At 38.8% G+C, this 16,520-nt stretch overlaps 3 protein-coding genes across 3 annotated transcripts; 1 reads left to right on the plus strand and 2 right to left on the minus strand.

The window, feature by feature from the left end:
* Positions 1 to 27: 27 nt before the first annotated feature.
* Positions 28 to 5,089, plus strand: selenol (selenoprotein L). Its single transcript, XM_020919862.2, has 9 exons — positions 28 to 686; positions 1,270 to 1,345; positions 1,421 to 1,474; positions 1,625 to 1,670; positions 2,449 to 2,576; positions 2,695 to 2,809; positions 3,849 to 3,971; positions 4,253 to 4,390; positions 4,594 to 5,089. The coding sequence occupies exons 1-9, from the start codon at positions 581 to 583 to the stop codon at positions 4,714 to 4,716; spliced, it is 909 nt and encodes a 302-aa protein (XP_020775521.2). The 5' UTR covers positions 28 to 580; the 3' UTR covers positions 4,717 to 5,089.
* Positions 5,090 to 5,750: 661 nt separating this feature from the next.
* On the minus strand, positions 5,751 to 8,730 carry clec11a (C-type lectin domain containing 11A). Its single transcript, XM_020920414.2, has 5 exons — positions 7,905 to 8,730; positions 7,468 to 7,576; positions 7,267 to 7,374; positions 7,111 to 7,194; positions 5,751 to 6,369 (listed from the first exon to the last, which is right to left on the minus strand). The coding sequence occupies exons 1-5, from the start codon at positions 8,004 to 8,006 to the stop codon at positions 5,957 to 5,959; spliced, it is 816 nt and encodes a 271-aa protein (XP_020776073.1). The 5' UTR covers positions 8,007 to 8,730; the 3' UTR covers positions 5,751 to 5,956.
* A 1,674-nt stretch (positions 8,731 to 10,404) lies between these two features.
* Positions 10,405 to 16,441, minus strand: cunh1orf198 (chromosome unknown C1orf198 homolog). The gene is made up of 7 exons (XM_020941258.2): positions 16,015 to 16,441; positions 15,552 to 15,925; positions 15,243 to 15,293; positions 15,041 to 15,154; positions 14,781 to 14,948; positions 12,931 to 13,293; positions 10,405 to 11,817 (listed from the first exon to the last, which is right to left on the minus strand). The coding sequence occupies exons 2-7, from the start codon at positions 15,855 to 15,857 to the stop codon at positions 11,761 to 11,763; spliced, it is 1,059 nt and encodes a 352-aa protein (XP_020796917.2). The 5' UTR covers positions 15,858 to 15,925; positions 16,015 to 16,441; the 3' UTR covers positions 10,405 to 11,760.
* Positions 16,442 to 16,520: the final 79 nt, after the last annotated feature.

Here is a 16,520-nt window from a genome sequence, read left to right on the forward strand (position 1 = left end):
AACTAATCTGAGAGTAGACTAAAACTAAACCAAGACTAGAACCGGACCGAACTGGGTCTACAGCATCAGGATTAAACTGGACTCACACCAGGACCCAACAAGGACAAGTGTGAGCGTGTTCTTAATGTTCCAAAACTTAATAACTGTGAATGTAATTTCTTCAACTTTTATTTATAAGCTTTGTTTGATTGGATAAATAGAAATACTGACCATAAAGTACCAGCGCACAACTGATTTTACACACAACAAACGTGCCCTCTCTGGCTTGTGTGGGGCCTGTAAGAGTTTCTTTGTTTGGGGTTCAAAATTATGAAAACAATGGACAAGCAGGAACACACATATCTCTATTATTTAGTTCGCCACTGTCAATCAACCTGCTCCTCTGAGTCCCCGGTCCCGCCTCCAGGCGCGTCTCGTAGTCCAACTGTAGTCATGTGATCACGGTCACGTGACCGCTGTGTTTCATTCATATGGAGGTTCCCGGTGCCCACAGTGCGCTCAGTGCTCTGCCCCGTGTCCTGCTCCGTGCCCCGTGTCCTGCTCCGTGTTCTACAGCGCAGCCCTCGCGGGAATCAGGACCATGGCGGAGGAGATGACCGAGACAGAGGACGCACTTGTCCGGGGACTGTCCCTGCTCGTCAGCTTGGGCAGAGTTCTGCTCCAGAAAGCCAAAGATGAAGCTGCAGGTAACAGCTACTGTTCATAGTGCTTTATAAATAAAGATTTATTATTATTATATGTATTATAGTCTTTAGTACAAGAGGCATAGGCTATAACTTTACCGTCATATAGACTTTTGACTAAAATACATTTTATATCTTTGGTTTTATTTACCAGCCTTTACCTTGTGTTGGTCAGGCTGTGTAGGTAGTCTCACAGATTGCCATATACTGTGCTATAAAAGCTACTTGTTATAGGCCTACTTTTAGAATACGTCACTTAACTTACATTTAATTTAATCAAAAGCTGTTTGTTTTAATATGCCTACTGTCAGTGTTAGTTTTGGTGACAGGCAAATGGCTAAATGACTATTGTCTGATTTCTCCACACCAAAAATTATAAATATAATGGAAATGATGGTGGAATTTCCCATTGATTAAAAAGTGAAAACATAACATGTCTGAACTCTGGATGCTGTTAAAGTAACTGACTGAGGGCCCACTGTGGCATGCAGGTGTAGTAATGTAATCCTGGTCACACTTGTTACAAGCACAAAGACGCTACACTTATCCGACTAAAGTCTTAACTATGCTCTCTTTGTTCTAACAGAGTCAGAGGGATTTTTGCCCTACAAAATTACCACAATGTTTGGCCTGATCACTGGAGGAACTACACTATTTAAAAAGTAATATAAAAATTATTAATATATACAAAATATGATATTATCAATGTAAAATTGTGATCTTATGCATTATTTTAGCCTTGGAGTGACAAAGAAGAGTGAAGCGGAGGAGCTCTGGAAAAAGTTCTACCAGTAAGTAAACACTAGTCCCCTTATGTAAAAGACAGAAGTTGGCACTTAAGTAATGCAATAAAATGCAATAATGCAATAAAACAGATATATTAAATAGATAACATCCTGACCCACTTCAAAATACATTGTTAGAAATTGTTATTTTTGCAGTCGAGAAGCAGTGAGGGAACAAGTGGACGCCCTTCTACAGCTGGAGGTGAGTATGATATAACTTGTATTTGAGACTGATCAAACCATAGCAATCACGCTATGTGATTTCTAATCTGAGTGAAATAGCACACACCTTGAATAACTACTGACTCTAGTCAATAATTGTTCATTCTTTCATACCTGACAACTCAAATATCAGGACATCGAATAAACAGAGACTTTAGTGGCGCTAGGAGTGCCACTAAAGTGGAGGGCCAGAAGCCACCAGAGCTCTTAAACCATCAAGGACAAAGGATATATTTGGAATGGATAAACTTATGCTGAAGGAGCTCAGTCACACATTAACCAAACCAATAACAAAAAAAATAATTTCCTAAGACACATTCCCAAATGGGTTGAAGTCAGCTACAGTTGTCCCAAATTTAAGAGCAGAGATTCTTATTCTATTGGCAATTACAGGCCCATCATTATTCTTCTACCAATTTCAAAAGTGTCAAAGCTAATGGCAAATCAAATAATTTCACATCTCCCTCTGATCTTCACCCAGTACAATTTGGCTTCAAACAAAAAAAACACTCCACTGAGACAGCCAACTGCTTTTTTGTTGAAAATCTAAAAACCCTGATTGATAAAAGAGGAGTTGTTGGGGCTTTTTGACTTTTTGTAGGGGAGTTTTGACTTGGATAGATACATACATACATACATGCATACATACATACATACATACATACATACATACATACATACATACATACATACATACATACATACATACATACTGCAGTGATTCATTTGCAACTCCTGTATGTTTTTGTTTTTTACAGACTGAATGGGATTCATTTCTGGAGCATGTAGACGAGGGCCTGCTATCTTCAAACAGACAAGTGTTACCCATAAACACCACTGAGAGCCTGAGCCCAGACACAGCTCTCATCGATGCCCGCACTGCAAAGTAAAATGTTTTTAAAAGTTTTCTCTTTAGCTTTCCGTAGAAAACTGAATAAATGAGAAGTCAGAAGAAATTATTGAATAATAATATCATTCTTTTGTTGGTATTTGTGTGTTTACAGAAATGTGACCCTGGGTGAGTTTTTGACTCCTGGAAAGAAACAGCTGCTGGTCCTGACCCGACATGTGGGATGACTACCGTGACGGGACCACGTGGCCGAGCTGGAGGCCAAACAGGTCGGACTATTTACTAATGCTCTATAGTATATTCTAAAGGTTATGATCAACCACTTTCTGATTTCAATAATACGTGACTCCAGTAATAAGTGTTTTGATAGAATTGTGTAATAAATATTAACTTAACAATTACTTTTAAAGGGCACATATTACACTATTTTCTGATCTCTGTTATAATGTTGTTTCCTCATCACAAACAGACCTGGAGTTCTGTTTTGTTTTATTCCCATATTTTTTACACACAAACCCTGCATATTTAGGCTGAGTTCTTCTATCAAACAGAAAACATCCTGTTCCACCTTGTGATGTCATGTGGTAATACAGTAAGAGCTCCGCTGTGTTTTTAAGCTCCATACACCTTCACTAGAATCATTTGGGTAATTTTTAGTCCTAGAATTATCTATTTCTACACAACAAAAAGTCAAATGTAGCTGTTAACATGAAAACTACCACTTCATAACATCACAAGGTGGAATAGAGCATTTTGAGCTTTGGAGATGTAGACAGTCTAATAATTAATGGTTTCTCAAACATGTTGGTATGAAACAAAACACAACTGATGAGGTAACAATGTTATAACATGCCTTAAAACTCACAAGAATCTATTTTATGTAATATAGTCAATTTAAAGTTTAGGAAGTCTAGTTTTCCATATTACATAATTAAAATAAGCTTTCAGTGTATACACAAAGTGATAATTTTCAGTAATTTCTTCATTTTATTTGCAAATATTGTGAATAATGGCATACCTTGGTATAGTTGTTTAAGAGATTTGACAATAATCTGTGGGTTACATAAAGGTAATTTGGTGTAAAACCAAAAACAGTGTATGACAGATTTGGTAATTGAAAGAAAAAAAAATAAAAGAATGCCATACAATGAATAAAGCATTGCATTTAGGGGTGAGTGATATGTGAAAAAAAATCATATAATGTTATTTTATGCCTTGTTATATGCTAGTGGTAAGTAAAGCTATTTGCTCCTTCTGAGAGAATTCTACTGTGATTAGTTAAGAATGACATGCTCTTTTTGTCTACAGGCGCTCCTTGAGGCTCGGTCAGTGCAGGTCCTGGTCATCTCCTTCAGTGTGCTGGAGGGGGCCCAGATTTGGTTGGAGCAGACTGGATGCAAATTCCCCATGTTGCTCGACCAACAGAGAAATGTAAGTGACACAAGTGCTTGCCAAGCCTATTGTTCAGCACTGTATTATTTGTGTTTATGTGTAGTGTGTGCGTGCGTGCATGCGTCTAACTAAAGCATGTTGAAGTTGAAGGGAGGAGAGAAAGACAGTAAAAATAAAGAAAACATGGTAGAGTGCTGTGTTTGTGTTTGTTGGTGTTTACAGTCACTGATCCAAAGTAATGCCAGTTATTTTATTTATTTTGTATTTCTTCTACAGCTAGTGCTCAGTACAGTATATGAGACTTGTGTATCATTTTGTAGCTCTACCGCACCTTTGGCCTGGTTTCGTCCTACTCTAAAGTGATGAGATTTGGGTGCCTGATGACATACTCAGAGTATGGTGCTGTGGACAGAGACTTCCCTGACATGCCATCTCGTCTACTGGAGGATCTTTATCAGGTTACCTATGTTCTACTGTCTTACATCAATGGTCAATCCTGTTAATGCAGTACATTACTCTTTGTGAGGGTAGGCTTTGTGTTTTTTGGCAACATGGGGTCAAAAAACTTCATTCCATAGTTGTAAAAATCCAACATACTCTTGCTTAATTACTTGACCAACCCAATGACTGTGACCTGATGTTTTAGTTTCTCTTGTTGTAGATGGGTGGAGACTTTCTCATTGATGAAACTGGAAATGTGATTCTGCATCATCCATGTAAAACCCCACTGGACCGACCATCTGTGGAGGACATATTGAAGGCTGCAGACACGACTAGCACTTAAACATGAATTAAAACAGAACTGTTAGTGTACAAAACAGTGACGTGTCAGACAGAGCAGCTCTTGGCTCACTGATGAAGTCACTCCTCCCACTCATCTCTATGAAGAGGTTTGACTGATGTAAACAGTTGTGCAGCACAGACAACTACTGTCCCATGTGTCACTGTTTTGAAACACTTCATAGAATCCGCTCAGGCTTTGAAATAATAATTACTAAAACTAATTTAAATAGGTGTATTAACTTTTATAATGATATGAAGGATGAATTGTCATCTGTAAAATGCTTGTTTTGTATTTATTGATCTTTGATCAAATGTGATTTCATTATGATAATGCAATGTAATAATTATTTATATAAAAATCATTGCTTTAAACATTTAGTGTTTGTTGTTTGGGATAAGTAATCTGAGAAGAAAACTTCAGCAAATTACCAGTGAGGGAAAAAATTCTCATGTGATGCCAAATAGTTGACGTTAGAAATCTGACTTTGTTTTATTTTCCTTGCTGTAAGAGGGAAGTGTAGAGGTGAGGGGGTCAGCAGATGTAGCTGCAGCTGCTGGTTAAACCTGCGATGTTCTGAAGGTATAAAAACAGTCCAACACAAACACGCACACTTTGATCTGGGATCAGATGCAAAATCTATTTGTGGAAAAACTCTTTTAAACTTGTCATTTCTGTGTCAAGGAAACAAATGTTTTAAATCCCAAGAGTGAAATACAGTACAGTCTGGCCTTGTCTTTGAGAGGTCAGTGTGTGCAGTAAGCCTATTGTAAGTTTGACCTGGAGGTCCAAGGCACACAAGAATTGCATTCAAATACACTTATACATTTCAGACATAACATAATTATAAACTGTAATAAACATTTTAAACACCATACATAAGAAACATTGCAATTATAAGTATTTTTTGCTTATAAAAATAAATAATATTGATCAATGGGTCTTTTTCTCTGTGATCAGTAGTGTTTACTGTTAACAAACATTTAAAACTGGTAAAACTTTTATGATCCAATGTATTGTTATTGTAAAGTTAAACATGTCTGATAGACATTTGATAGACATTTAAGACATCACATAACTGTTAAATTTTATGTACATTTGGATTATGCAACAATATCATCAATAAAACAATGTCATCTTTAGCAATATATTCTTCTGTTTGCCTTTAACAAATTGGATGTGTGAGGATAGATAATTTTACAGATTCATATAAAATCCTCTAGACATCTATAAAGATTCCACTTCAGAGTCCAACCCTGTCGTCAAACTCACACAGGTAGTTCATGGTGCGGTCACAGTAGTGGTCCCACCAGTCTCCATCGTCCGAGGACATGGCCACACAGTTCTCTCTCTTCCCTCCATCAGGCTGGCTAGACAGGAAGTGCCTGCGCCACTGGAAATAAAACACTCCGGTCCCATCATCAAACACATATGTCCCCTCTGAGCGCAGGTCGTTGATGCCCAACCACACAGGCCAGTTTCCAGGGTGGAAGAAAGACTTGACATAGTCGGCCAGAGCCTCCTGCTCTCTCCGGTCTCGAGGCATGGCCATCCGCCCGCCCCGTTCAAGGCACTTCCTGGAGGCCCCAGCATAGTCTTCCTTACGGTTGTAGACCAGGTAGCACTTATAGCCAACACGAAGGCCCTTCTGACAACCTGACGCACACAAGACCAATTTATGACAAAGAAGATAATATGTGTGGTGTTTGAGAGCTATAACCTAAGTTGGCATGGTTGCTCATTTTCTTATCAAAGTTAACTCTGTGGGAACTTTTTTTTCCTCTTTTTTTCAAACATTTTATAAGCATTTACAAATATCAAATGAGGAAATTATTGGTAAGAATAAACAAGTGTTCACTGGATCTGAGGATGAATAGCCTATCAGGTGCTCTTCAGAATCGAGGGCAAAACAGCAATCAATGAGCGATATCCAAGGCACATCTAGTGTTAGCTATGTGGATTTATTACATAAACACCAGTGCATTTCAACTACAAAGAGTCTTCTTCAGGCCAAATGCCCTGAAGAAGTCTCCTTGTTGTCTTTTCATTAAAGGAAAATATTGGTGTATGTTTTTCAGACACGAACAAGACTGTGCCTAAACATGGATAATTATAGGTTAGTGTCAATTTGCATATCAGCGAACTGAGTGAGGTCTGACATGTTTTATCGTGCAGTTATCACGTGACTCCCTGTGTTTGGCTTCATGTATACAATTCTGTATATTGGCTCAGGACTGTTATAAATATGACTTGAGTGTAGAGTCTCTCTTTCTAATACATTACTGTATCCCCACCAACAATGACAACTGAACTCCATAATCCTTGAAAATGTATTACATGTATAAATTCACATTTATTACCAGTGTCACAAGTGATATACTATGCATTTTAAGTTACCTTCGAGTCTCCCAAGCTCCTTGCGGTTGTCTTTGCTGTGTTGATGTACTTCTCTAATATTGTCTTCCAGCTCAACTACTTTAGCTGAAAATAAAAGTAGCTGTTTGGTCACATTTCATTTAGAATAAAGTTTAGTTAAATAAGCCAAACATCTACCGTCCATCCTGGTGAGGCGGTCGATCAGCTGGTTGACTTTGACATCCAGCGTGTATTGTCCCACATTGAGCTTGTGGATTGACTGGTCCAAACCAGCAAGTCTGGACACTGTCAGAACACAGAAATCATGTTAAAATCTTATTCAGACTGTCTCTGTTCTGAATAGGAAATAAAAGTTAGAAAATGTGAAAGAAGACACACAGACGTAGTTGTATGAATTTTCAAAGTCTGAAGTGGGGTTGGTTGGCTCAGGTTCTGGGAGAATGTCTGGGTTGTCTCCTCTTGCCCTTTTCACTTTTAATCCAGGTGCCTGAGATAAGCATAAGAAGAGCATGTTCAACATGTAGATAAAAACCCAGACAGACTATGACACTAGAAACTAGATGAGGCTGTATCAGTAGTTGCGGTCTTACCATTTATATTAGAAGGCTATTAGCAGAAACTTGTTACAAAGTGTGACTTTTATGTAGCTAAATAGTGACCATTCGAGCAGATTATAGTTTTACTGAATTACTATGAGGCTACAGGGGAACCGTTACAGACATCCATCTCTAGAAGGCAGCAGTGATGTAAGATTATACACCATGACTTCTAAGAAGCTTAAATAGAGAACAAACTAAATTATTTGCATTCCTGACCTGGGTTGGCGCAGCTTCGGACGTCCCGTGTGGTAAACAACCTCCCAGTGCGCACAGGGTTCCGAGCGCGAGCAGAGTCAGCGAGCGCACAGCTGCTCCCATTTTGGGCTGCCTCCGTGAGTCCTTCCGCACTTTCTCTCAGCGCTGCTTGGTCCAGACTTCTCCTCTGCCCCTCTCTCTCAGCGGTCCTCTTTCGTCCACTCCCCTACGCCAGCGCTCAGCGGTGACCCAAACTCAACAAACTTTCTCTACATCTTCTCATTCCTGCCTCACATGTCAGGAAACCCCGTCATTTGCGCATGTGTTTGGGATGTTGTTTCCACCTCCCACAAAGCCACGCTTGGAGATTTTTATAGGTCCAATCATCTGTTCTGTAAAGCGTATTATGAATGAATGGCAGGCGTCATTTGAACAAAGATGCGCAACATCCAAATCCATCTCACAAATATCTATGACAAAACAGGTCTAAACCACAAACCTTCAAACGTACATTATTACAGCAAATTTCACAAACCATTTAGATTAATTAAATTATGACCCAAAAGGTTAACATTATTTAGTCAGCTTCTCGCGGCATTGGGCCCATTAGACGTTCCAAACCTAATGCAAGACCGTTTGTTCAGCTAATGTGTTTACGTGAACTGGAAGCAAAGGTATGCGCCTGTAAAAATGCCACAAGAATCCAGTGAGTTTCCAGAGAATGGGTGACTGACTGCAGAGGACCAGACGTGATGTTGAAACGGTCTGGGCTCCAGCTGCTGTTCTCTACACAATGGCAACCTTTTCCAGACCTCGGTTTGAATCCACTCTGGAAACTATTTGTAATCCTAAATTACATCACGGTTCGACTAAGCATCAACTTTTTTCTCTTTGCTACCAGCCCTTTTTTTTTTTTTTTTTTAAACAAGCTTTTATCTGCTTATGGAGTCATTGGGGCTACATTTGTGCCCAAGAGGGATTCACCAGGAAGGGCATCTGGTGTAAATTTGATCAAATGTCAACCAAAGCATGCAATAGAAGCCAAATCATTTTCTTCTGAAACACAATCAGTTAAATAAAAAAAAAATAATGCTACGACCAAGATTATTTTTGTTATAAATTGTGTTTTAAGTAGAATTCCATGATATGATTTTGATTAACCCAAACATTTGTGGTGAAAATAGTGCTGTGAGGACATAGAGCTTTCTTTCATGGAGCTACGGAGCAAAGCTGTGCACAAGGACTCCTCAGTTCTACTCTTAGCACCAGGCAATCATTTAAGCAGTATAGTACAGTTAGAAGTTACACAGACTGCCATTACTCATACTACTACTTGTACTTATGATTGACGATACTATTCTGGTGCTACTGCTGTTTAATATTTTTTCTTTTTCTCTACACTAAACAGCAACATAGTAGTGCTTAGTATATTTGTAAAAATGATTAAAAAGTGTAATATATTTTGTTTATGGGCTACAGAATTTACACATATATTATTATACAGATCAATATAACCAAAGGCAAAGTCATGAGTGTGTGAATAAACAAAATCTTGGCCATGGGATGAGTTATTCAGATAGTAGCAGCTCTATTCTGTGTTTTCTCCCACATATGATTAATAATGTATGAAGCTGCACAAGGCCCATTACTCTTAAAATAGAAACTCATTGGATGCAGGCTTGAACTTGGCCAAGAGCTTGTTTAGCTAAGGCTCCTCAAATCAGAGCATATTTTGGATCTAAAATATTACAAACAATATCTTCTGGTTTGATTTTTTAAGTTAGTGCCTGTTAAATGATAAACAATATGGAAAAGGCCAATGGAATGTGGAAAAATTTTTGGGTAAATTCGAAAGCAGATTTTGTGGCTCTTGGGAATATTAATAAGAGGCATCTGCAAACTCTTTCATTATTCCTTTCTCTCCATTTTGTCCAGTTATTTTGGTCATATTCATTGACTTTCTATAAAAATAGTTTTGCCCAGTAGCTGTTTCTAAATAAACCAAGAGCAAAAGAATAAAATTTCCTCTGAGTTAAAGGACCCATGTTACACTATTTTCTGTTCTGTTATAATGTTGTTTCCTCATCAAAAAACATTTCTCCATTTTAGTTCTTCTATCTCTGTACCATCTTGTGATGTCATATGGTAATACAGGAAGTGCTCCACTGTGTTTTTAAACTCCACACACCTTCACTAGAATCATCTGGATCATTTCAGCCCTGGAATTGCCAATCTCAACTGAACAAAAACTAAAACGTAGCTGTTAACTTGAAAACTATCGGTTCATGAGGTCACAAGGTGGAACAGAGCATTTTAAGCCTTGGAGATGTAGACTAATATTAACGGTTACTCAAACATGTGTGAATGAAAGAAAACACAACTCCAGATATGTTTTTGATAAGGTAGCAAAATGACAAACATGACTTAAAGCGTACAAGAATCAATTTCACGTAATGTAGGACCATTAATTGAAAATATTACATGAATTAAAAACCCAACAAAATCATCTTGACAGACAAAATATACTTTGACTTTTTATTTATATTTATGCACCCTCAAAACACCACAAGTGCCATCTACATGTACTACATGTAAAGCATATGATATAGTAAGAGGACAAATATAAAAGTCAGTAAAATAGTTCTCTATGACACGAGTGGTACGAGTCACAACATGCCGGTCCTAAATCACAATGTATGCTACCTGCATCATACTTATGTGAGGGTCAAAGGTGAGGGGGGCATGTGATGATGGAAATGTCAAATAACTCCCCAAACACACTATCAAGGTGCTTTAGACTCAGTGGAATCTACAAGTGATCTTATATCACTTATTGATATGATAGTAATAATACTTCCTTTCACCTTTTAAAAGTGTTTGTAGCAAGAATGTAGCAGAGTGAGTACGTTTGACTCAAAGTATATGATAATAGATTCTAGCTATAGTAAGAGTTACAAAAATAAATGTAAGGTTAAATAAATTGTAACAAAAAGCAATGCAGAGTATATAAAATAAGTCAGCCTGTGAAGTGTTACGTTCAAGTCACCTCCTGCAACAATCGTAATTTCTCAGTACAGTACAAAACATGAATACAACATAATGAAGCAAAACGGCATAGAAAGCAAAAGGGTTGATTTGATGTTCCTCTGAGCCACTTTGTTAGATATAATAATGCTTAATAAACACAATGCCAATTCTGAAATACTCAGACCAGTCTATGCCACTTCACCTTCCATTAACTTTCTATAACCTTCTATAACCTGTTCATTGGATTGTCTTGATTTCTATATTCATATTAGCTAGCCATATAGATATAGTGAGAGATGAGATTACTTTCATGTAGTCATTTAGATTCTCAATGTAAAAACAAAATACATTTTCACACACACTGCTTATGGTTGATAAAATAGGTGTTTACAAGTTGCCAAATCTGCGCTTTCTCTATTAAAGCTTCAATTACAGCAAGAATCGCTGCGGCTACATAACACTTCTCATTACTCTTTACTACTAATTAGAAATACTACAAAACGTACCGTAACTTGCAACATCAAGTTAGAAAGCTTAGTAGATGCAAATTTTGTTTATATCCCAAAGAATCTCACCTGAATCAAGGCAATTTGTTTAACACATGTATATCAAAGGTTGGTTAAATAAGGAAAATAGTATTGGGAGCAAATTTCAAGACACCAGGTCTAAACAAGCCACTAGGGTTTTTCTTCTACACAAATACATACATAATAGTTACATAATAGGTCGATATTGCTTGGATACAGGTGGGAACAGTTTGAGTAACGTAGTGTCATGGCAGTGTGATCCTTCTTCAGAGTAAAACCAAGGATAATAGCTTAAGGAAAGGGGGACTGGTTTTGGCCATTTTTTACCAGTTGTCAAGGAAGTCGAATCCCGTCTTCAGGATCGAGCTGCTTGTGTTGAACTGAGGAGAAAGAGAAAAAAAAACATGATATTTTAATGTGCTTCAAACAAAATCTCAGTCCTTCTAAGATTAAAATAACAACTAGCCATCAAACTACGAGGCAACAAATATTTTTCCAGGAAATGAATGTAAATCAATGTAATGAACCCCTACATGAGTGCGAATGTGTGTGTGGGAGGGAAGGAGTTGTTCAAAATAAACATAAAATTGATGCTGGTTCTGACAAAAAAGTTCAAACTGATTTCTTGTTCCATAAATTGCAACACATTAAGCAGATAGTCTTAATCTCATGCCTGGTTTCTTGTATAATTATTGACCAAAATGAGAACAAAATACTTCTTCGTAAAAGGACAGTCCAGAAGTTTGGACATAGGACCTCATTTCCTTGTTAGCTAGAGTAAGTAAGAAAGAGTGGAGACTTTTTTTTTTAAATATTCCATCCAGTCCTTGTATTTGCAGAGGTTGTTGGTGCTCAATGTAAAAGTCTGTGTTGATTGATTAATTTTAGAAGTAAAACCAACTTTGAATTTGAAGGATTTATGTCTGAGCAGCAGCAGCGAGTTGTACTTCCTGATAGAAAGCTTGGCAGAGGTGGACTGATATCACCTAGCACCGATCTTACCGGCAAAGTAAAATTCCGCTGCTGCTGAGAAAATAGTCCCTCAACATGCGACAATTCATGCAATGCAAGGTTTGTTTTATTTCAAACATTATTCTATCAACACACACATTTACATCAACAGTCTAGCGTAATAATAGATTTGTTTCGGGTACTTTGTGGAGTGGGTAAGACTGTTTTTAGTGGCAGGATAACTATGGCCATTGACATGCACTAGCCTAGCATCAGCGATCTCTGCAAATACAAGGACTGGATGGAATATTAAAAAAAAAGTGTTCCACACGTCTCCCTCATTCTGGCAAACTAGGAAATGAGGTTGTATGTCCAAAATTCCCGACTGTCCATTTAAGTTACTCATAATTATTAGTTTATTATAATTTAGTGCTTTTGATTTATTGTTTTATTTACTGTGTCTTTTAGTATCTCCATTCATATGTGCAAAGCTGTCATGTTAATAAAATGTGCTATATAAATAAAGTGAACTGGTTTCTTACCTGGGAGAATGTTGGACTGCCTACATCGGCTATGGGCTCTTCTTGCTTATCCTTCTCGGCACTGGCGGCAATGGAGGGAGACTTGGACAGGAGGCTAGAGGAAAATACCTCATCCGAAGAGTTGCTGACTGAAGGCAGCGTGCTCTGGGACCGCTCCCACCCGGCCACTGTGGACGAGATGCTGACTGGGGGCGCGGGATTGGTGGAGATGGAGATGGACGCGGGTGGGGCAGTGACAGCGACAGGCGGCTGGGGGGCGGGGGGTTTAGGGGCTCGCTGTTTGATGGATTTCACTGGGGCTGGAGGAGGAGGAGGAGGGTGGTGCTCTGCCACTGGCTCAGGCTCCTTTGTAACAGATGTCTCCTACGGGATATCATGGGAATAAAAGAGTTGGAATAAATGTTCACAGATACAAAGTAATGGGTAGTAAGTTAATATAATGGTTCGCTAAACTTTCTGTACCACCATCTTTAAATGAAATTAGCTCCAGAATGAAACCAGGAATTAAAAATGAAAAATATTGGAGGCATACAACTCTACAAAGTTCTTTGAATTAATTCAGAGGACTCTTCAGTTTGAAGATTTGTAAATATAACACAGAGATATAGTAGCCTGGTTCATCAGCTGGTTTCACTTGGTGGAAACCATCTGACCTCAACTTTAATGAATCGCTGTTATTTGGTCGTGATGTCTGCAATGTGCCACTAACGGGGCTAACTGGTATGTTAAGTTTTTTCCAAATCCCGTAGGAAGAAGGGCAATAACGTCTTTCCCCTTGTTAAAATTCACCAAACATTCTCTTTGTTCCGGCTTTAAATTCTCGATCTTGGGAATTGTTGCCAACACAGAATGTATGTCTTTGTCTACATCCATCTCAACCGCTTTGTCCACAAAAGGGACACAATCATGGCTGATTGGCCGGTGCATGGTCTACAACTTCCGAGGTTCTTGCAAACCGTCTAGTGTATTCCAATTCCTGATCTAGTCGCTGGAAAGAAGTGAAATTGAGCGGAGGCACTAGGTGACGCCAGCCTGGCTAGAGATATAGTGGAATGTCATCAGAAAAGGTAACTAAATACTTATTAGGGATGTAACAAAAAATGAAATACTGTATCAAAAATCACAAAAGTCTGACAATAATATTGTGGACCACCACAACATATGGAGTTACAAGTCTCTTGGCTCAAAATCATTGTTTTGGTGCAGCAAAACAATGAATCTGAGGGAACTACATAAGCCCATGATCCTTTTCCAGTTTCATTTCAGTCTACATGAAGAAATAACATATTGAACACTTTTAAATCTTAGTTCTTTGGATTAGTCAAGACAATGCATTTTAAAAAGGAAAAAGTAGCATATTCAAATTTTGTTAGCCTCCACAAAATATTGTAATAAATATCGTACATAAGATGTATATTGTGAAAGTATTGAATCGAGAGATTTGAATTGTTACATCGTTACATGCCTGATACTCAAAAGTATTCATTTCCTCATTGACACATTCATTAGTAGCTTTGAGGTACTTCACTCGGGCTTGGAAACCGTCAGGAATCTGCTTTCTCGTTACAATACTCAAAGAAACCTCAACACGGCACATATTTGTCAGGATATACAGCAGCTTCTTGTGAAGTGCAGATATAAGCAATAGGGTCACTTCTCCATACTTTCAACCAAAAGAATTTTCTAATATCAAATCATTACTTTTAAGTGTATCAGGAGAACAGTTTAATCTCACATTCATTAAATTACGAAAGCACCATGCCAGCCAGCTGCTTCAGAATTTTGCCTTTGGGTCACTTTAAGTGCGTTCAATGCAAACTTAAACCTGGCATATAAGTACAGGCATTTACCTGTCGTAGATATGAAGGAAGTGGTTTCTCTCCTTTCTCAAGTGATTTGATTTGACTGGGGGTGAGAGACTGGAAATTTGCTCTTTCTCCCTCCAACCTGGACCTCTCTGCACTGATCTTCCAGAAGGATGACTCCTCCTCTGGCCTTCTGCTCTCAGTAGAATTCACCTGACAAAAAGACATAAACAGGAACATTTAAAATAATAAAACATTAGATAACACAACATAACATTAAAATCATCTCCCTTAATGTGCCATACCTTAGTAACTGTAGTTGTTTTGGTCGTCTGTCCCTTTGAAGCCTTTGAATCTGCTTGTGAGGTAGAAATCCCCTGTTCTGCAGAACCGGGAGTCAAGCTAAACTCCAACTGGCTCTGAAAACGTACAGGGTTAAAAAATACCAGCTGACTATTACTTTTAAGAGTGAATCAGGCAAAATTGTAAATCCGAACTACTGTTTACCCTGGTTTCCCATGAGAAAGGTGCAGAATGCTCATCTTGCCAGGTAATATCCTAAAATCAAAAGGATTCATTAAGGTTTCACAATATGATCCAAAAGAGGCCTGTTATGGGGAGTATATCCTGTCGTTAAACTGGGGAGGTAAGAATACTTAATAACAATTGAATAATCCATATTTTATCGCACAGAAGCCTGAACAGTTCGTAGGCTGCGTCAGCTGTGTGCCATGACGTGCGTATTTGGGCTGCTACGTGGCGTCGACCCAAACAAACTAAACCTCCCAAAAGCAGAAGCACATCAGCTCTCGTTACCTCTTCTCCAAAGTGGACTATCTTCTGGCCCGTCTGGATGAGCAGTTTGGGGTAACACACCACCTCCTCCCGCTCCACCCGGTGCATAGCGTATCTGGCTCGGATGTGCGGGTCGATCATCCAGTTGTCTATAGCGCTGTCCTGCTCTTCCGGAGTCATTTTGTCCCAAGTCGATCCGTGTTTGGTTTTGATTTTCTCCCTCTCCTGCATTATCTTCTTGGCCATGGGGTTGATGGAGGAGAAGTACTCAAACTTCTTCTGCTCCATCGTGTGCGGGTCGAGCCCCGCTACCGTCGCGGCGGCCATCTTCAGCTTTACAGCTGTTTTTTGTTTTCACCACGAAAGGAAAGGACAGATCGATAGGGCGGGACTTCCTGTAGAGCTTTAAAGAGTCAGTGGGTCTACAGCGACATCTGCTGCTTATAAGGGTTTCTCAAGAAAACAGTAAAGCGTTAAATATTACCTGACCAGCCAGCCCCTTCTGCAGTGTGTTCTTTGTGAAGTTTAGTCCACGCGTGTGGTTTTGGCTGACCAGGTAAAGTAAAGACTGTCTTGGACCGAAATCGGACAGAGTCATGTGTGCCTCATTTGCACAGTCCTGGTGGGTGTAGTGTAGTGAACCGTGTGAGACAGACAGGTGCGTCCTGCCACAGACTATAGGATTTATGCTTCACTGAGGACTCACGTCTTCTGACTTTACAATTTTGTCTCAAGGGAATCTACTGGAAATTGGCCGCATTTCTGAAATTAGACACAAAGGACTCAGAGTGAATTTATTTTGTATTTCTATATTTTAATTATTATATTTTATTATAATTGATTATGAGATGTGCATTTTCACACTGCTATAAATTGTATGAACTTGTAAATGTGTTTATTTTAATTCAGGTAGGGATTTTCAGGTCCCTCCCTATAAAAGGAGGCACACCTGCACACCTGGAAGCCTGTTTACACCCTAAGGTGGCCATG

This window comes from Boleophthalmus pectinirostris, unplaced genomic scaffold (genome assembly GCF_026225935.1).
Source record: "Boleophthalmus pectinirostris isolate CB_2022bp ecotype Guang Dong unplaced genomic scaffold, ASM2622593v1 HiC_scaffold_13, whole genome shotgun sequence".
Taxonomy (NCBI): Eukaryota; Metazoa; Chordata; class Actinopteri; order Gobiiformes; family Gobiidae; genus Boleophthalmus; species Boleophthalmus pectinirostris.

What these genes read in the sequence shown, in the direction of transcription:
- clec11a (XM_020920414.2), bottom strand. Translation starts at nt 8,006, where the DNA reads ATGGGAGCAGCTGTGCGCTCGCTGACTCTGCTCGCGCTCGGAACCCTG. An exon ending in AAATTCATACAACTACGTCT is followed by an intron (nt 7,375 to 7,467) that starts GTGTGTCTTCTT and finishes GTGTTCTGACAG; the next exon opens with TGTCCAGACTTGCTGGTTTG. An exon ending in GGAGCTTGGGAGACTCGAAG is followed by an intron (nt 6,370 to 7,110) that starts GTAACTTAAAAT and finishes TGTGTGCGTCAG; the next exon opens with GTTGTCAGAAGGGCCTTCGT.
- cunh1orf198 (XM_020941258.2), bottom strand. Translation starts at nt 15,857, where the DNA reads ATGGCCGCCGCGACGGTAGCGGGGCTCGACCCGCACACGATGGAGCAG. An exon ending in TAGTCCACTTTGGAGAAGAG is followed by an intron (nt 15,294 to 15,551) that starts GTAACGAGAGCT and finishes TTTTGATTTTAG; the next exon opens with GATATTACCTGGCAAGATGA. An exon ending in AAACAACTACAGTTACTAAG is followed by an intron (nt 14,949 to 15,040) that starts GTATGGCACATT and finishes TCTTTTTGTCAG; the next exon opens with GTGAATTCTACTGAGAGCAG.